Genomic DNA, 21,968 nt, shown 5'->3' on the forward strand with positions numbered 1-21,968 from the left:
TAAGGTACCCATAGCCTTTTATTTATTATTACCTTTTTACAATTAGTAAAATACCATGGGTTGTGTGGTTTAGAATAGTATTGGAGAATACTTAAAGGGAACCTGTCACCTGGATTTTGTGTATAGAGCTGAGGTCATGGGTTGCTAGATGGCCTCTAGCACATCCACAATACCCAGTCCCCGTAGCTCTGTGTGCTTTATTGTGTAAAAAAAAAAAAGATTTGATACATATGCAAATTAACCTGAGATGAGTCAGAGCTTAAAAATATGACTCTTCTCTGGTCACACGAGTAAGATATGACTCTTTTATGTTAATTTGCATATGTATCAAATCGTTTTTTTTACACAATAAAAGCACACAGAGCTATGGGGACTGGGTATTGCGGATGTGCTAGCGGCCATCTAGCAACCCATGACCTCAGCTCTATACACAAAATCCAGGTGACAGGTTCTCTTTAATGAATAGATAGGGTTTCCATCCAATACCTTCAGCTATGATGCAGAGCAGAGAACAGCAATTAAAAACTTCTCTCACTGGGGAAGACCTGGCACATACGTGCATAACATGAAAAACTTGCTGTAAGGAGTCGCAACAGATTACAGCTGATCACTTGGGGCCCCAGGAGCAGGAGATTATATAATTAACTGACAATTAGCTAACAAAAAGCAAGATTGGTTCCAAAAGGGCCGTGTCAGTTTATTATTCTGATGGTAAAAGAATGTACTATCTTAATTTTGTACAGAAGTTTGCAAAACATTTCCAATAAATGACTAGAGTACAGAATGTAAAGTGATGCTCAGTGTGCCTACAGGGGCCTGTTTTGCTATAGCCGACATGCCTGACACGGATTTTCATATTTCTTCTGATCTGTGAAACGTTTTATGAGAATAGTAAAATTTGCAATTTACAATAAGTGGCACGCTCATTTACTGGATGGATTTCTTACATTTCTGCTAAACTCCTCAAAGATGCAAAGATGTTTTCTTTAACCAATTTTATTCTGTTTCCACGTAGAAACCTAAAGAAAATACACGTATTATTATGAAAGCATACAATGGTTAAATAACAAGTAATGTATATTAATTATGATTGTTAATAATACCGCTATATGTTAATCATAGTGACATCACTATCTCTCTATCTATCTATCTACACTGCTCAAAAAAATATAAGGGAACACAAAAATAACACATCCTAGATCTGAATTAATTAAATATTCTTCTGAAATACTTTGTTCTTTACATAGTTAAAATGTGCTGACAAAATCACACAAAAATAAAAAAATGGAAATCAAATTTTTCAACCCATAGAGGTCTGGATTTGGAGTCACACTCAAAATTAAAGTGGAAAAACACACTACAGGCTGATCCAACTTTGATGTAATGTTCTTAAAACAAGTCAAAATGAGGCTCAGTAGTGTGTGTGGCCTCCACGTGCCTGTATGACCTCCCTACAACGCCTGTGCATGCTCCTGATGAGGTGGCGGACGGTCTCCTGAGGGATCTCCTCCCAGACCTGGACTAAAGCATCTGCCAACTCCTGGACAGTCTGTGGTGCAACGTCACGTTGGTGGATAGAGCGAGACATGATGTCCCAGATGTGCTCAATTGGATTCAGGTCTGGGGAACGGGAGGGCCAGTCCATAGCATCAATGCCTTCGTCTTGCAGGAACTGCTGACACACTCCAGCCACATGAGGTCTAGCATTGTCTTGCATTAGGAGGAACCCAGGGCCAACCGCACCAGCATATGGTCTCACAAGGGGTCTGAGGATCTCATCTCGGTACCTAATGGCAGTCAGGCTACCTCTGGCGAGCACATGGAGGGCTGTGCAGCCCTCCAAAGAAATGCCACCACACACCATTACTGACCCAATGCCAAACCGGTCATGCTGGAGGATGTTGCAGGCAGCAGAACGTTCTCCACGGCGTCTCCAGACTCTGTCACGTCTGTCACATGTGCTTAGTGTGAACCTGCTTTCATCTGTGAAAAGCACAGGGCGCCAGTGGCGAATTTGCCAATCTTGGTGTTCTCTGGCAAATGCCAAACATCCTGCACGGTGTTGGGCTGTAAGCACAACCCCCACCTGTGGACGTCGGGCCATCATATCACCCTCATGCAGTCTGTTTCTGACCGTTTGAGCAGACACATGCACATTTGTGGCCTGCTGGAGGTCATTTTGCAGGGCTCTGGCAGTGCTCCTCCTGTTCCTCCTTGCACAAAGGCAGAGGTAGCGGTCCTGCTGCTGGGTTGTTGCCCTCCTACGGCCTCCTCCACGTCTCCTGATGTACTGGCCTGTCTCCTGGTAGCGCCTCCATGCTCTGGACACTACGCTGACAGACACAGCAAACCTTCTTGGTACAGCTCGCATTGATGTGCCATTCTGGATAAGCTGCTCTACCTGAGCCACTTGTGTGGGTTGTAGACTCCGTCTCATGCTACCACTAGAGTGACAGCATTCAAAAGTGACCAAAACATCAGCCAGGAAGCATAGGAACTGAGAAGTGGTCTGTGGTGACCACCTGCAGAACCACTCCTTTATTGGGGGTGTCTTGCTAATTGTCTATAATTTCCACCTGTTGTCTATCCCATTTGCACAACAGCATGTGAAATTGATTGTCACTCAGTGTTGCTTCCTAAGTGGACAGTTTGATTTCACAGAAGTGTGATTGACTTGGAGTTACATTGTGTTGTTTAAGTGTTCCCTTTATTTTTTTGAGCAGTGTATCTACATAGTAACATAGTACATAAGGCCGAAAAAAAGACATTTGTCCATCCAGTTCAGCCTGTCATCCTGCAAGTTTAACCAGAGGAAGGCAAAAAGAAAACCTGTGAGGTAGACGCCAATTTTCCTCACTTTAGGGAAATAAAAAATACCTTCCCGACACCAATCAGGCAATCAGAATAACTCCCTGGATCAACGACCCCTCTCTAGTAGCTATAGCCTGTAATATTATTACACTCCAGAAATACATCCAGGCCCTATCTATCTATCAGAATTTCGCAGCACTCCCAAATAAGATTCTCAAATAAGATCTGTATCTCTATCTATCTATCTTATATCTATCTTCCTGATATAAAATTCTAATTCAAATAAACTTTATTGGCAGCACTAAATACTAGTGTTGCGCGAGAATACTCGGCCGAACTGCTGTTCGGCTCGAGCATCGCTATGCCAAGCAGATCAGAGTGTTCGGATGAATAATTTGGGTGCTCAAATACAATTTAATACAATAGAAGTAAATGGGAGAATCTTAGGAACCCCCTGCTCGGAAGAGAAGAGGGTGTCTGGTTCATAAAAAAAGGTTAGAAATTTAGGGAAACCCCATCAAAATGGTTTGGCAACAGCATTAAGAGGATAGCTGGATGCGTCTCAGACTCCTATTATGTACAACATACAAAACACAGGGGCTATATGCCAAATGGCAGATATGTGCCCAATCTATCCATGAGACAGGTAACAGCCAGCATACCTTACAATGGCAGCCTTGTGCACTATGAGATATTCCAAACCAGCTCTCATCTGACTGGGAACCAGTAAACCTCAAAGTTATTTTGCATCTGTTGCATGGCTTGGGTGGACCTGCACACCTAGATCAATATCATTAGGGCGACAAAGTTTTCTGATTGTCCTAGCATAATATTCAATAGCCTTTCTATACAGTTTTGTCTTGTAAAAACTCATTTGCATAAACATGGGCATATGGGAAAGACATGCAAATGAGCAGAATCTCTCATTAACAGCTCCCTCTATTAGTTGCATAGTGTTATGACAAGACTATTCACTCACAACAGCGAATAGTCTTGTCATAACACTATGCAACTAATAGACGGCGCTGTTTATGAGTCATGATTCACATGAGTCATGAATCATGAATGATGAACGGCGCCCTCTATTAGTTGCAAAGTGTTATGACAAGACTATTTGCTGAGATCATATTCGCTATATTGCTCTATATTCGTTTTTTAGAATATTCGTAATATTCTAAAAAACTAATATAAAGCAATATAGCGAATATTATGTAATACTTATGTAGTAAGTCAGTGATAATATCTGACACTGGAAAAGCTGAGTAATAAATCAGTGTAGATCGCGAGTTATTACCCAGCTTTCCCAGTGTCAGATATATTCACTGAGTTATTACCCAACTTTCCCAGTGTCAGATTTTATCACTGAATTATTACCCAGCTTTACCAGTGTCATATATTATCCTAGTGTAGATCCCGAATATTCTAATCGCAAATTTGTATAGCGAATTTTCCATGCAAAAGGCTACACTATCAAGCTTGTCATAAGACTCAGTCTAATATTCTTGTCCAAAGACTATAAAACCAATAGAAGGCGCTATTGAGTTATGAACAGCGCCCTCTATTGGTTTCATAGTCTTCTGACAAGAATATTAGTCTTGTCATAAGACTGTGAAACCAAAAGAGGGCGCTGTTCATAACTCAATAGCGCCATCTATTGGTTTTCATAGTCTTATGACAGCTGAAAAACAAGGCAAATTAGTTTTTACATGACAAAACTGTATAGAAAGGTTATTGAATATTATGTTTGGACAATCAGAAAACTTTTTGTGACCCTAATGATATTGATCTAGGTGTGCAGGTCCACCCAACCCATCCAACAGATGCAAAATAACTTTGAGGTTTACTGGTTCTCAGTCAGATAAGAGCTGGTTTGGAATATCTCATAGCGCACAAGGCTGCCATTGTAAGGTATGCTGGCTGTTACCTGTCTCATGGATACATTGATGGCTTGCACATACCTGGCTTTTGGCTTTTAGCCTTTGTGTGGTTGTCTATTGTATGTTGTATATAATAGGAGTCTAAGACGCATTCAGCTATCCTCTTAATGCTGTTTCCAAACCATTTTGATGGGGTTTCCATCAATTTCTAACCTTTTTTTATGAACCAGACACCCTCTTCTCTTGCGAGCAGGGGGTGCCTGGTTGTCTCCCATTGACTTCTATTATACTCGGGTGCTCGGCCAAGCACAGGAATATAGCAATGTGTTCAGGTCGAACACCCGAATACTTTGGTGCTCGATGATCACTACTAAATACACATTAGCATTGCCAATGTAAGTGGTAAATAATTGGGCTGGGATGGGGAATGGGTATAAAGACACATCCAGGGTGGGGGTATAGAAGTCTGTGGCAAATAATGCTCCTCTTAGTTGATGCATGCACTGACATATTGTGCGGGCATGGCTCCTGTGTTCACCTCTTCCCCCACAGTATGGATAGTTTTCCTCCTTCATGTAGGTGAAGTCTGGGAGGAGCTCAGACAGTCTCCTGAGGTGTGTACCCCACTACTGAGTATCTATCTTTCCTTATCGTCCTACAGGCAGCACAACACAAAGGGTTACTGTCTTGCTCCTCCCGTCTAGGACAGAAGATAAATCATTAGTAAATCCGACTAATTAACCCCCCAGAAGTGCACACCCACTAGGTAGATGTGTTTTTTTCTTCTGTCTAGGATAATAAAGCTCACACATACAGAGGCTCCTGCTGCTGTGAAGGTCGGTATGGTTGTTAAGCCTGATATTATATAGCTGAAAGTGGTTTCTAGAATATCATATGAGGTGCTGGAAGAGAGTCCATTGTTATATGCATCTTATAGAGCTGGAGGTGTGCTCCAAAGTTAACTGAAGGTCATTACTGAACTGGAAGTAGGTTTCAGAGTTACCGTATTTTTCGCCCTATAAGACGCACCTAGGTTTTTGAGGAGGAAAATAAGCAAAAATAATTTTTTAACCAAAAGGTGTGCATTTGGTGGGTTTTGAACTAATGGTGGTCTGTGGATGACACTATTATGGGGGATCTGTGGATGACACTGTTATGGGGATTTGTGGATGACACTGTTTGGGGAATCTGTGGATGACACTGTTTGGGGAATCTGTGGATGACACTGTTATGGGAATCTGTGGATGACACTGTTATGGGAATCTGTGGATGACACTGTTATGGGAATCTGTGGATGACACTGTTATGGGAATCTGTGGATGACACTGTTATGGGAATCTGTGGATGACACTGTTATGGGAATCTGTGGATGACACTGTTATGGGAATCTGTGGATGACACTGTTATGGGAATCTGTGGATGACACTGTTATGGGAATCTGTGGATGACACTGTTATGGGAATCTGTGGATGACACTGTTATGGGAATCTGTGGATGACACTGTTATGGGAATCTGTGGATGACACTGTTATGGGAATCTGTGGATGACACTGTTATGGGAATCTGTGGATGACACTGTTATGGGAATCTGTGGATGACACTGTTATGGGAATCTGTGGATGACACTGTTATGGGAATCTGTGGATGACACTGTTATGGGAATCTGTGGATGACACTGTTATGGGAATCTGTGGATGACACTGTTATGGGAATCTGTGGATGACACTGTTATGGGAATCTGTGGATGACACTGTTATGGGAATCTGTGGATGACACTGTTATGGGAATCTGTGGATGACACTGTTATGGGAATCTGTGGATGACACTGTTATGGGAATCTGTGGATGACACTGTTATGGGAATCTGTGGATGACACTGTTATGGGAATCTGTGGATGACACTGTTATGGGAATCTGTGGATGACACTGTTATGGGAATCTGTGGATGACACTGTTATGGGAATCTGTGGATGACACTGTTATGGGAATCTGTGGATGACACTGTTATGGGAATCTGTGGATGACACTGTTATGGGAATCTGTGGATGACACTGTTATGGGAATCTGTGGATGACACTGTTATGGGAATCTGTGGATGACACTGTTATGGGAATCTGTGGATGACACTGTTATGGGAATCTGTGGATGACACTGTTATGGGAATCTGTGGATGACACTGTTATGGGAATCTGTGGATGACACTGTTATGGGAATCTGTGGATGACACTGTTATGGGAATCTGTGGATGACACTGTTATGGGAATCTGTGGATGACACTGTTATGGGAATCTGTGGATGACACTGTTATGGGAATCTGTGGATGACACTGTTATGGGAATCTGTGGATGACACTGTTATGGGAATCTGTGGATGACACTGTTATGGGAATCTGTGGATGACACTGTTATGGGAATCTGTGGATGACACTGTTATGGGAATCTGTGGATGACACTGTTATGGGAATCTGTGGATGACACTGTTATGGGAATCTGTGGATGACACTGTTATGGGAATCTGTGGATGACACTGTTATGGGAATCTGTGGATGACACTGTTATGGGAATCTGTGGATGACACTGTTATGGGAATCTGTGGATGACACTGTTATGGGAATCTGTGGATGACACTGTTATGGGAATCTGTGGATGACACTGTTATGGGAATCTGTGGATGACACTGTTATGGGAATCTGTGGATGACACTGTTATGGGAATCTGTGGATGACACTGTTATGGGAATCTGTGGATGACACTGTTATGGGAATCTGTGGATGACACTGTTATGGGAATCTGTGGATGACACTGTTATGGGAATCTGTGGATGACACTGTTATGGGAATCTGTGGATGACACTGTTATGGGAATCTGTGGATGACACTGTTATGGGAATCTGTGGATGACACTGTTATGGGAATCTGTGGATGACACTGTTATGGGAATCTGTGGATGACACTGTTATGGGAATCTGTGGATGACACTGTTATGGGAATCTGTGGATGACACTGTTATGGGAATCTGTGGATGACACTGTTATGGGAATCTGTGGATGACACTGTTATGGGAATCTGTGGATGACACTGTTATGGGAATCTGTGGATGACACTGTTATGGGAATCTGTGGATGACACTGTTATGGGAATCTGTGGATGACACTGTTATGGGAATCTGTGGATGACACTGTTATGGGAATCTGTGGATGACACTGTTATGGGAATCTGTGGATGACACTGTTATGGGAATCTGTGGATGACACTGTTATGGGAATCTGTGGATGACACTGTTATGGGAATCTGTGGATGACACTGTTATGGGAATCTGTGGATGACACTGTTATGGGAATCTGTGGATGACACTGTTATGGGAATCTGTGGATGACACTGTTATGGGGGATCTGTGGATGGCACTTTTATAGGGGGGATCTGTGGATGGCACTGTTATTGGGGATCTGTGGATGGCACTGTTATGGGGGATCTGTGGATGGCACTGTTATGGGGGATCTGTGGATGACACTGTTATGGGGGAATCTGTGGATGACACTGTTATGGGGGGGAATCTGTGGATTACATATAGAATCTTATGCTATAGTGTCATCCACAGATACCCCCCATAACAGTGTCCCTGTGTAAATAGTGACCCCAATACAGGGGGTGGAGGCCGGCAACTGGTGTTGAAATTGCGGCGGGGCCCGGTGCAGTCACTGTACTCTATTATACCGGGCCCTGCTCACAACAGTATTCAAATGTAAAGGTAGCGCAATCCACTACTCACTATTAAACTCCCGTACTGGCAGGCAGGCTAGTGTGGCCAATCCATATGTAAAGTGCAGGCAAGGTAGCGCAATCCACTACTCGCTCACTTCGTCACCGCGCATGCTCTGCCTGTTTCATTAATAAAGTGGGAGGAGCATGCGCGTGAGGAAGTGAGTGACCCTCCAGTCTGCAGTGCCTGCTAGTACTGGAGTTTTATAGTGAGTAGTGGATTGCGCTACCTTGCCTACACTTTACATATAGATCGGCCACACTTTACATCTGAATACTGGTGTGAGCGGGACCCGGTATAATAGAGTACAGTGACTGCACTGGGCCCCTCCGCGAGTTTCCGATCTCCAGCCCCTCCTCCCTCCCCGCTGATACATCACCGGCCACTATGCTGCACAGTGCGGCCTGCGATGTATCAGTGTTAGCACAGTAAAAAAGGCAGCATTCGCCCCATAAGACGCACTGCCATTTTCAACCCACTTTCGGGGGGGGGGGAAGTGCGTCTTATGGGGCGAAAAATACGGTATATGCATGTTATAGAGCTGGAGGGTTGCTCCAGAATTAACTACATAACATAACTTATCTGGAAGTGGTTTCCAGGATTTATTTTTCCCATCGGGGGTTTCCATGGGAGGAATGAGCTGAGATTTATCTTGGAGGTTCCTGGTCAGTTTCTCATATGCATCGGGTGTTCCCTGCAAACTATCTTTGTATGTTTCAGGGTGTGTCCCTGTGAGAAGTGCCGGTTTGGCTGTTACAGCACTGTTATTGCCTTCAGGTTTGCAGCAGTGTCTCCATCTCAGGAGCCATTTTGGAGTAGAAGTATACAGGTGCATCTGAGCTAAGCTTGATGGGTAACATGTTAAGTAAAAAATGGCACAAGAGGTTAACTAACTCTTTCAATGTATTTCAATAGTTTGTCAAAATGGTATGAAATAACTCTGTGCCATGTGTTATCAGAGTTGTTTTTAGCTCCGCTACATCTGTGGCTCTGCACAGTGTGAGATATTACTGCAGCAGCGGAATCACAGCAGCTCTAAGGATCATGGGTCTTTGAATGGCTCATATGTAGCTTGTATGTATGTATGTATGTGTGAGCGAATTATTATCTTACAATTACATAACTCTGCAAAGAATCCCATAAAGCCATAAATGTTAGTATGTGCACCAACTGTGGACAATGTAGGAGATGTCTGCATTAACTGTGTACAATGTAGGAGATGTCTGCATCAACTGTGGACAATGTAGGAGATGTCTGCACCATTGCCTCCCAGCTGAAGGTCTCCAGTGCAGACATGGTGCAGAGATTGCGGAATGGTTTACTTCTCAGCGGTCAGAAGCTTTCACTCTCTGGTCCTATAAGACTCTCATGCATCTATAAGACTTCGCTTATCTACAACTCCTTTACCTTATCTCCTGCCTCATCTCACCTGGATGTAGACACTGTCTCTGTGATCAGGAGGATTTGCAAGATCTTTGTTTCATGATGGCATATCTTCATTTACCTTCATTATTAAAAGCTGTGCTAGCTCACCTTGAAATGGTTGCACCTAGAGGGAATAAGCCCAAAATGGAGGGGAAAAAAAATGTATGGCAGGAGTGTGCTGCCAGCCAGACAGGTAAAATTATGTGGGAGCTAGATTACAGCCGTGTTTTACAGATCCTGCAGTCTCAGCTCAGCGGGGTAACCCCCCTAAGGTAATATTCCAGTGGCCGGTCTGTCTGGGAAGACTCTTTTCTGCCTGTCAGGTTATCCATATGGTCAGAAAGATTGTTTCCTTCTGAAAGATAATAATTCCTTGTCTATGGCGGAGAGCAAAACTTCTTTGGCTTCAGTTTCCTAGTGTCATATGGATTGCTTCCCCATGAAGTCACTAAGATTAGGGTCCATTCATAGAACCATATCCGATTTTGCGGACCACAAGTTGCGGATCCATAGGACACTGATGAATCTTGTACCCAGGTAACTCGTTAAGGTCCGCAAGGTTGTAACCCAGGTCAGGTTAAAGTTGCCCCCAAGGCAAAATAGTCAACCCTTCACAAAGCCTCATATGGTGGCTGTTTCAAGACTTCACAGGAAAATATTGACCTCTTTACCAGGACATTTCTGGGGTCTTTTCAAGAGTGTATGCAGTGCCAAAGCCACAGTGTCACGGCTGAGGATGGGGGAAATCCTCAGCCGTGTGGAGCCCGGTGATGTTACGGCTGCTTGGCCATGAAGACAGGATTAGGGAGCAGGTCACCTCCTAAACGCATCCCTAACCTGACCCTGGCTCCTAGCTACATGAGCCAACCTTGATGGTAGGAGGGCCCATGCTCCGGAACCTAAAAGTCCCTGCTAGCCCTCAAGATGACCCTCACCTAGGAGCTGAGTAAGACAAGCCCACTCCTCCTAGACACGGAGGAGCAGGAGTCTCAACGGCCAAGCTGCAGGAAAAGGGGAGACATAAACAGCTCTATGGATATGGCAGGTGAACAAAGAGTTCCACCTACCTGCCACAGCCTTGCTGACTGGATCCCTGTGTTAGCAGGGTGCAGATCACAAACGCATCCCCACACAGGGACCCAGATCCATAGCTGCACAAAATCACATATAAAACATCACACGGACATCACACATAACTAGAAATAACTTAAAGCGACATTATGGTTATGACCACAGGGGTGGCTCTTACTGGCAGGTAATAAAGACATGAGGCTGCTCTCAGCTAAGCATGGCTGAAGCAACCTGCAGGCCTGCAAAAGCAGTGAGGCTTTATAGGCCAAGAAGCCACACCCCATAGTCGGACACACCCAGTGCACACACACACTAGGAAGGAGATTAACCCTTCCAACACCAGGGAAGGGAAAACACCACTTAAAGGAGATGTGCACACAATAACATAAAAGGAAGTGCACACATACACACATAACACAAAACCGCATGCACAACGTAGCGAGCTGCAATGGCACAGCTCAGCCTGCTACGCTGCCACATACACACTGTTGCCAGCGGCAACCACAGGTGAGGCAAATACCACAGCCCTCACCTGTGATTGAACACCAAAGAAAACCGCTGACAACCGCATGCGGTTCAGGAGTCACGGTCATAGCCATGGCCGTGACACACAGGTAAGATGGAGGTTAGATCTGATGTGTTTAAATAAATACCTTCTTGGAATAATTTCATGATGTAACATTCACCAGCAGGACGATTTTATAGCCAATATCTCATATATACTTATATGCACGTTACTGCCAACCGATCGCAAGTTCTCAGGTTGGCCATCATTGACCAGGGTATCTCATCTTCAATTCACTGGCCTTTAGTTTCATTGCTTGGTGTTTTTACTAAGTGGTGGCACTAACTCAGCCCTTAGCTTCCAGTTAGACTCCAGAAACTGGTTGCTTAAGCTCTCACAGGAGCGGATCTAGAAATCAAGGTGGATGTGAGTTCTAAGGTCCCATCACCAAATGCCAGTGGAGTAACTAGAAATAACTGGGTCCCACAGCAAATATTTGAACAGGGCTCCCCCAGCATTTTCTGTGCAAGCCCCCCCCCCTCCTCCACCCGTTCAACCGCCGCTCCTGTCGATAGTCAAGATTGCAGATCAGGCAGCCCCTCTGTCTACAAATATATACTTTCCTGACCTCTTAAATAGAAACCGTAACATGGGCATTAGTGTACATTGCAAACCATGTGCAGCGTTCCCTGCTTGTCCCCAATATTAGGCAACCACTCATGGAACCAGTACCCGCTTATCCCTTGCTCCTGAAGAAGCGCCTGCTATAGGGTTAACAGAAATGCGTCGATCAGGGCTTGTTCTTATTAGGTAGTCTTACCCAAGCGGCAGCAGGGGTCCTTCAATAATCTTCCCTGGTGTTAGCCACATAGACACTCCTGGATAGCTCTGGGGAACCAAATGAACCCCTGCTTAATGTTGGATAGCTGGACCAGAGCCTCTAGTGAATACAAAAAGGAGACTAGGTCCATTGCGGTCAGAATCAGATTAGGGACCTGACCGCAGTAACATTGTATTCCACTGTGTGTATCCATAAACCGTGTCAATCATATCTGCGGCGTAAGTCCGGGATACAGCCGAATATACACTATACCCCTGACTTTTGGCCCTATCTGCATATCTCTGAGAGGGACTAGCTGTATTTTATATAATTATCTCTGATAAAGTTTTGTTATTATTTTATTTTAGCCGGTCTATTAGGCAGTGAACTATTGTACATTGCAAACCAAGTATGGTTCGTCTTTTGGTGATCAAGCCAGAAACTCAGGAAGACCTGTATTGATGGCTTTGTCCAAGAAATACAGAGCAAAGTAGATTTTTCTGGCCATTCCGATAACTCTAGTCAGGAAGTACACTTCCACATTCTTTGAGTTCAGGGGAGGTGGTCTCCTCAAGAGATGTATCTGTGATCCAATATCAGAGACCTGGGAGCAATATATCTAGCTCTTCATTTAGGGGAGGCTCACGAATTAGTCAGTGTCAAACCGTAGACAGCCATCCACATTCAAGGTATTCTGAATATTCAGATGGATCTGTTAAGAAGGTCACAGTTGAAGTCTCAGCAACTGTATTTTTAACAGATTGTGTGCAGATGGGGTACCCCTATTTTGATGCTAAGGGGAAAGCCTCCTATACAAAGCTCAATAAGTTCTGCTCCCTGAATCCAGCAGATCCACCAGAAAGAATAGATGGCCAGTCTTTCAGTTCGGAAGGATTTTTTTATCAAAATTTTCCTCCATTTCCTCTCATATCCTGAGTGCTCAGGAAAATAAGACAAGAGTTTAGCCATAGCCATAGTGCTCATCTGGCCAAGAGGGCATGATCCCTCACTGGCTACAACTTTCCAGAGGAAATTATTGGAGATACAGTCCAGCCGAACCTTCTGGTTCAAGCAGGCCTACAGAATCCATCTGAGATGTTTCAGCTTATAGCCTGGAATCTGACAGTTCAGGACTGGAGAAGGGCTTGAAAGATGTGGTTGAGGAAACTTTGCGGAACCCTGATTGGTCTGAAGTCATACATTTTTTTACAGGAAGGTTTCCAGTTTGGGTTAAAATCCAACACTGTAAGAGTGCATTTCACGACCCCCGCTGTTTGCATAGATGGAGCTTTCGTGCATTTATAAAAAAAAAAATTTACTTTCTATATTCAATTTCATTTAATCGGTTAAGCCTCTTATTCCAGCCAGGGATCGTGCTGTTCTCCTCAAGCCCTGGTTGAATCTCTTTTTCAGCCTCTTACAGAAGCACCAGTAAGGGTGGTATCTTGGAAAGTTATATTTCTGGTGGCATGTGCATTAGCCAAGAAGGTGTCAGACTTTGCAAGGGCCATATCTGAAAGTACATCAAGAAGACTCGATTTTAAGGTTGATGCCCTATATCCTACCAAAGCTCTCATCTGACATGAATGTAAGTTTAGAAATTCATCTGTCAGAATCCTCAATCAGCTGAACAAGACAAGCTTCATCTACTGGTTATTGGAGAACCAGGGTCCTTCAGGTCGACTGACCAGCTGTATATATAGAGTAGTATAAAAGCCAGCAAGCTATACTGCTCGGATTAAGAATACTATTAAAGTCTGCTTCAAAATTCAGAGTACTCCAGTTACCAGGTGAAGTTACAGCACACTTAACTCAGTCCACTAAGGGTACTTTCACACTTGCGGCAGAGTGATCCGGCAAGCTGCATGTAAATGGCCAGCATTTGTAGATGGATCCGGATGCGGATCCGTCTAACAAATGCATTGCAAGAACGGATCCGTCTGTCCATTTGTCATATGGACAAACGGACCAGTTTCATTTTTTTCCCACATTTTTAAAGGTCTGCGCATGCGCAGACCAGAAGGACGGATCCGGCATTGCGGTATTTTTAATGCCGGATCCGGCACTAATACATTCCTATGGAAAACAATGCCGGCATTCAGGCAACTGTTCAGTTTTCTTGGCCAGAGATAAAACCGTAGCATGCTGCGGTATTATCTCCATCCTGAACAGTCAAAAATACTGAACTGAAGACATCCTGACGCATCCTGAACGGATTGCTCTCCATTCAGAATGCATGGGGACATACCTGATCAGTTCTTTTCCGGTATAGAGCCCCTGTGACGGAACTCTATGCCGGAAAAGAAAAACGCTAGTGTGAATATACCCTTAGTCGCTTGGGCAGAGGAAAGAGAAAAAAAAACATTGGATCAATTATGCAGAGCCTCTACATGGTCTTCTCCATGCATCTTTACAAAACAATATAAGTTGGATCTATCAGGTGCATATAATTCAGCTTTTGACAGACAAGTGATTATTAAGGCTGCAATTTCGACCCCCCCCCCCCTTCCTTGTTTAATACTGCTTTTCAGATCCCTTTGTGTTGTGCTGCCTGTAGGACGATAAGGAAAGTCTAAATTTGAGCGCAAAGGCAGCACAAATATCCTTCCCTGAAAAAGACATTGCTTGGAAAAAACACATCTACCTAGTGGGTGTGCACTCCTTTATAGGGGGGTTAATTAGTCTGATTTACTAATGATTTATCTTCTGTCCTAGACGGGAGGAGCAAGACATTAACCCTTTGTGTTGTGCTGCCTTTGGACTCAATGAAAGATAAATAAAGCAAATTTAGACTATCTATCTATCTATCTATCTATCTATCTATCTATCTATCTATCTTATATCTATCTACCTGATATAAAATTTTAATTCAAATAAACTTTATTGGCAGGAATAAATACACATTAGCATTGCCAAAGCAAGTGGTAAATAATTGGGCTGGGATGGGGAATGGATATAATGACACATCCAGGGTGGGGGTAAAAGAAGTCTGTGGCAAATCACACTCCTCTCAGTTGATGCATGAACTGGCATATTGTGCGGGAATGGCTCCTGTTTTCTCCTCTTCCCCCACAGTATGGATAGTTTTTCTCCTTCATGTAGGTGAAGTCTGGGAAGAGCTCAGACAGTCTCCTGAGGTGTGTACCCCACTACTGAGTATCTATCTATCTATCTATCTATCTATCTATCTATCTATCTATCTATCTATCTATCTATCTCATATCTACCCATCTATCTATCTCATAACTATCTATCTATCTATCTATCTATCTCCTATCTATCTATCTATCTATCTATCTATCTATCTATCTATCTATCTATCTCATATCTACCCATCTATCTATCTCATAACTATCTATCTATCTATCTATCTATCTATCTATCTATCTATCTCCTACCTATCTATCTATCTATCTATCTATCTATCTATCTCATATCTATCTATCTCATATCTATCTATCTATCTATCTATCTATCGCATATCTATCCATCTATCTATCGCATATCTATCTATCTCATATCTACCGTGTTTCCCCGAAAATAAGACATCCCCCGAAAATAAGACCTACCTCTAGTTTTGCCTATCGCTGTAATATAAGGCATCCCCCTGAAAATAAGGCCTCCCCGATTATAAAGCAAGCCACCCCAGAATGTAAGGAGCTCACTGATTGGCAGCAGCGCAGGCGGTGCGAGGTCTCTTTAAATCAGAGAGCCCGCTCCGCCACCAGGACAAGCTGCCGCCTTCTTCCGCCCCCGCTGCTCGCTCTGCCCTGACGGAGTCTCACAACTTGGCTGGCACGGACACACAGGGTACGGGTGACAGGTAGGGGGGGGGATATCTGATGGAAGGTGGGGGATGTCTGGTGAAGATGGGGGGGGAAGACTAAAAACGGTAATTAAAATGACACAGGGTGATCAGAGGGGGGAATCAAAATGACACAGGAGGATCAGAAGAGGGTACTAAAATGCTATAGTAATCCCCCCCCCCTCTGATTCTCCTGTACCATTTTGATTCCCCCTTCTGATCCCCCTGTGCCATTTTAAGTGATCCCCCTCCCCACCCTGATTTTTCTTCATGGAAAAATAAGACATCCCTGAAAATAAGACCTAGCGAATCTTTGGGATCAAAAATTAATATAAGACACTGTCTTATTTTCGGGGAAACAGGGTAATCTATCTATCTCAATCATCTCCGGGCTTTCAATACCAAGATCGGCGATAACTTCTATCCTGGCAGTTTAACCCCTTCAGATTCCACAGTCAATAGTGACCGCAACATCTGAGCGGCTAAACAAAGGAAGTGAACTCCTTCTGTCCTGTGATCGGCACCCTGCTAATGTGATTGTGGAGCAGGGTGTATTAGCCCACCTGTCAGAATGACTATGCAATGTATAGCTTTATAGTACCCTAAGGTGACTAAAGAAAATGTAAAAACAAAATTTATAGAAACAAAAAAAAAAACATAAAAGCCAACATCATTTTTATTGCCACATATTGGGTGTCAGAATATGGCGACACAAAGCAGTCTTTCACTACTTGACAGTAGTAACACATAGCAAAATCCATATAAATTTAGTATCTCAATAGCCAAACTGTTAAAAAGTCATTATTACCGAGCAGTGAACAACATAAAAACAAAACCTTAAAAACAATGACAGAATTGTTTTTTCAGTCCAAAATTGGGCAATTTAAAAAATGCAACTTGTCCTGCATAAAACCAGCTTTATATGATTATGTTGATAGAAAAATAAAAAGGTTAGGGCTTTTTTTTTATTTGCTGAACCTTAAAGGGGTTGTCTCCCTTCAGCAAATAGCATTTATCGTGTAGAGAAAGTTGGTCGTGCTTGCACACTATACGAAAAAGCACTAGCCTATGTGCGTTCTCATGGTCCCGGCCACCAGAAAGGTCGGCGCTTTTTCCTGTACCACCACTGATCGATTACTGGGTGGTCGTAACTATGGAAACGAGCAGTGTATAGGCTGATGGAAAAATGAAATCAAGCCAGCAAAGGAAGCAATATATATAATAACAATACATTAGTAAGTGCCTTGTATTAACTTTCTCTACATGATGAATGTCATTTGCTGAAGTAAAAAAAACAAAAACTTTTAAGTATCAAAAAGGGCTGCATCCTTAAGAAGTTAAAAAGGCTCTGCAATGTCCTACTTTTATATTAAGGGGACTTCTTTTGATCAGGATCGAGAAAGCCTCACTAAATCTATGGTGATTCACTACATGATAAAATATTAAAGCATGCAGGGGGATGTTTTTTCTCGTCACTGTATGTTTTCTAGCTCAGGCATATTAAAATATATCGGCAAAGTTCTGAAAGCCATTAAAAAGAATAACTTTTAAGTTAAAGTAAAGAAATCCAATCCTAAAGCGACCGCATAATGACATTAGGGAGAATCCAATTACACCAATGTCATTGACCAAGTGATCACCATTTCAATGCATGCATCGTCCTCATGCCTACGACTAAAATAATACAAAAAAGTCTCAGAATTTTAATAGGTAAGTAAAGCAATGGAGATTTTTTTTTGTTTTTGTGGTCTAATCCACAAAAGATTTGCATTGCTAATGGTATGATAGTGTATGTAGTTAAAGGGGTTTGCAGTGTTAACTTTTTGTTGTAAAAGGCAGCGAACATATTAAAATAATAACATAAAAACAAACTAACTTCTCAAACCCCCCTCTACTCCAGCGCCACAGATCCAATATTCCCTGCAGCCATGCCTGTGCTTTTTGGCTACAGCAATCACTTGTATGCTGCAGCCAACCACTGACCACAGCGGTATGCAGCACGAGACCGCTGAGGTCAATAATTGGCTGCAGCAGTCATGTGTGATAAATGGGATGGTCCCCATTGCAGTCATGAAATCAAAGCAGTGAGAATAACTTCTTTAATATTTTAATATCTTACCAGGGTTTAAAAATTATTATTTTTTTTATTAACTCGGACAACCTCTTTAAAGGGGTTGTGTCACTTCAGCAAATAGCATTCATTATGTAGAGAAAGTTAATACACTAATGTATTGTAATTATCAATATTGCTTCCTTTGCTGGCTTGATTCATTTTTCCATCACATTATACACTGCTCGTTTCCATGGTTATGACCACCCTGGAATTCAGCAGCAGTGGACGTGCTTGCACACTATAGAAAAAAGCACTAACCTATGTGCGCTCCCACAGTCCCGGCCACCAGATAAGCCGGAGCTTTTTCCTATAGTGTGCAAGCACAGTCACTGCTGCTGGATTGCAGGCAACAAGCAGTGTATAATGTGATGAAAAAATGAATGAAGCCAGCAAAGGAGGCAACATGGATAATAACAATACATTATTAAGTGGCTTGTCTTAACTTTCTCTACATGATAAATACCACTTGCTGAAGTGAGACATCCCCTTTAAGGGAATTTATGTGCACCTCACAGAAAGTTACTAGAGATGCGAGAAGTTCTTCAAAATTAGATTCGGCTGCTTTGCTGAATAAATTTGTTACAAAGAGCATTTTCTCTAAGTAGTGGGTGCAATCACAGGGAGCGACGATTGCGGTGCCCCCGTCATTGAACCCATCAGATGTCACGTTCATCGCTGATCGCGGCATCTGAGATCAATACAGAAGCATTTTAAGGGCTGCTTCTAAAAACATAAAATGTAATTGTACTTACCTCATCCATTTGAGAGCGAAGAGGCTGCCACAGCCATCTTTATTGAAGATCCAGCGCGAAATCTTGTGCAGCGCGTGATGACGTCATCATGTAGGCCAGCATGGTGACGTCAGAAATCACAGTGCACAAGATTTCTCGCGGGATCTTCAAGTAAGATGGCTGCGGCTGTCTCCTCATGCTCAAATGGATGAGGTAAGTATGATTGTTTTTATTTTTACCGCCATTTCAGGGAAAATCGATTAGTTACCATGAAGCACAAGGAAATTCGGCTTTGCGGCAAATCGAATTTTCCCTGAAATTTGGATCGAAGTCCACTTCAATAACTTCTATTCACTCAACACTAGAAGTTACCTATCAAAGGAGGAAGAACTGGTGAAGATGTATATATTTTGGAGTCTTAGCTAAAACATTCTCAATTCCAGAATGTTTAACCCTATAATGACACAGCCTAGTTGGATAGTTAAAGGGAATCTGTCACCACATAGGTAGCTATAAAACCATCTTACATGCCAGATGCACACTTGTCAATACATTCTAATGGTGTTGGTCCTATTTCCATTGGTGGCTTGTTATGCTAATAGCCCCTGAGTGCAATGAGGGTGATTCTGTTGCACCCCGCTGCACCTGAGGCTCCTCTTCTCTTTCTTCTCGATCATACCCCAACCACTTTGACTGACAGGGCAAGACAGTGAAGAAGTACTCACGCCTGGCCCTGAAGTCACCGAAGCCTTACAACTAATGAAAGTAAAGAGACAAAGTTGGCATGAAATAAACGCCAAATAAACAAAGAAATTCATTAAGTATAAGCAAAAAACAAACAAAAAACCCCACTTAAAATGGCAAACATTGCCATGGTACAAACAAAGTAGGTCATACACCATGATGAGTGACCCCACCCCAGACTGACCCCCTATTTAATACCTACAATATAAATGCATCACAAAGATTACAGCGGTTCCTCAAGTTACAATATTAATTGGTTCCAAAGCCCCAAAATGTCATCCAAGATAAGAGAAAATGAAGATTTAGGAAAAATAAGCAGATAACTAAGACAGAACCTCACATATAACCAGGGGTGTTGCTAGGGTCTCAAAAGATTCGGGGCCCAAGCCCCAATGCATATTGACCAATTCTCTATATTCCTCTGTTTAGTGTACTCAGAAATTATAATTCCTCAGCCCCTCCACCATACAGTCCCATGTAAATAACATTATTTCTCTCCCCTGATCATAGTCCCATGTAAATACCATCACACCACCTCTCCAACCCCCTCCAATATACAGTCCCATGTAAATAACATCCCTCTCTACCTACAGCCCCCTCCAAAATACAGTTCCATGTTAATAACATCACACCATCTCTCCTGCCCCCTCCAATATATGTAAATAGCATTACCCCTTGCGAGTATAGTCCCATGTAAACATCATCCCCTCCCCAGCCGCCTTCAACATAAAGCCCTATGTAAATAAGATTACCCTTCAACATTCAGTCCTGTGTAAATATCACTCCCTTCCACAGCCGCCTTCAACATACAGCCCCATGTAAATAAGATTACCCTTCAACATTCAGTCCTGTGTAAATATCACTCCCTTCCACAGCCGCCTTCAACATATAGTCCCATGTAAATAACATCACCCTGCCCTAGCAACCTCCAACACGCATTCCCAAGTAAATAGACTAAACCCCATCAATTTTCAGTCCCATGTAAATAACTTCCCTCCCTTCAGCCCTAACATGCAGTCCCAGTTAAATAACCACAACTCGCCAGCATTGCTCTGCCTCTCCCTTCACTTACCTCTCCTCATGTAGCAGACCTCACCACAGATTCTTCCCAGGACTTCTCTTCACTGCTGAGCCGTCCTCTCCTGCACTGGTCACATGATGGTGACATTATCGCAGGTCCTTTTCAGCTACTGCATTAAGAACTGATCACATGACCTGTGATGTCACCAAAGGTACTTCAGCTCTTGCAGGGCATTAGATTCAATTATATTGCCGTCCTCTATCTGGCAGACAGAACATTCGGGGCCTGGGACAAAACATCAGGGGCCCAGGTTTTAACCTAGCAACGCCCCTGCATATAACAGTCAGGAACAGCTGCTAACTAGCAACTTATTCAACTATTTTACCAGAGAAGTTATCCTTAATTGGTTGGATCTGAATCTGAGACGTTGTATGTTGAGTCTGGTTTCAACTTATAATGGGTCAGAAAAGACCATAGTATGTTGAAAATATTGTATCCTGAGGCCATGACATACCGAATAGGACAGCAAAAAGCAAAAATTAAATAAATATAAATATAGGAGCATGTATTTCACCTCCAGCCCCCCCCCCCAAAAAAAAAATACACAGGAATCATTCTCATGACTACGGCGATACCAAAATAAGGGTAGTTGCATTTGTAGGGTTTTTTTTAAATGCCACTTTTTTGTGCATGTTTTGGTTGAAAACAAATGAAAATGTTATAAAAAATTAGAAGTGATAAAGAAAAAAGGTAATTTATGCTACCAGAATAAAATTTAGAGGAGTATCTAAGTGCTCAGTCCTATTATGACTTTATGCATCCTTGAAGTTGCACATAATACGAAGTCTATGGAGCCATACTCTAACTCCATATACCCCCCAATCTTATACTGTACAGGGACAAGGAAATAAAAAAAATTCTGCAGGCTTAACTTAATATAAATTATACATTTTGCTTGGGGTTTTGATACTGATGGTTTATCTTCACGATAGCTCATCAATATCTGATCAGTGGGGGTCTGACTGTTTGAAGCTGTGGCACCCTAGTGAGTGCCGCGGCCTCCTCACAGCTTACCAAGCACAGTGCTGAATATTGTATCGTGGTTGGTCCCGGTATTGCAGCTCAGGTCCATTCACCTGAACGGGCCTGAGCTATAAGTGGGTCATGTGACTAATAAATATGATGTCACTGGCCTAGGAAGAGCCCGCAACACTCACATGGCCTTTTGAAATGGCTGATCGGCGGGGTTGCCAGGAGTCAGACCACTACTGTTCACGCATTGATAACC

General features: G+C 42.9%; 1 protein-coding gene across 1 annotated transcript in view; it reads right to left on the reverse strand.

The window, feature by feature from the left end:
- RXFP2 (relaxin family peptide receptor 2) overlaps nt 1-21,968 on the reverse strand; it is a 557,968-nt gene that overhangs the window by 36,430 nt on the left and 499,570 nt on the right. The window contains exon 11 of the mRNA XM_040426154.1: nt 948-1,019. Coding sequence (XP_040282088.1) covers nt 948-1,019 — 72 coding nt within the window. The remainder of the gene's footprint in view (nt 1-947; nt 1,020-21,968) is intronic.

Source organism: Bufo bufo, chromosome 3 (assembly GCF_905171765.1).
Source record: "Bufo bufo chromosome 3, aBufBuf1.1, whole genome shotgun sequence".
Lineage (NCBI taxonomy): Eukaryota > Metazoa > Chordata > Amphibia > Anura > Bufonidae > Bufo > Bufo bufo.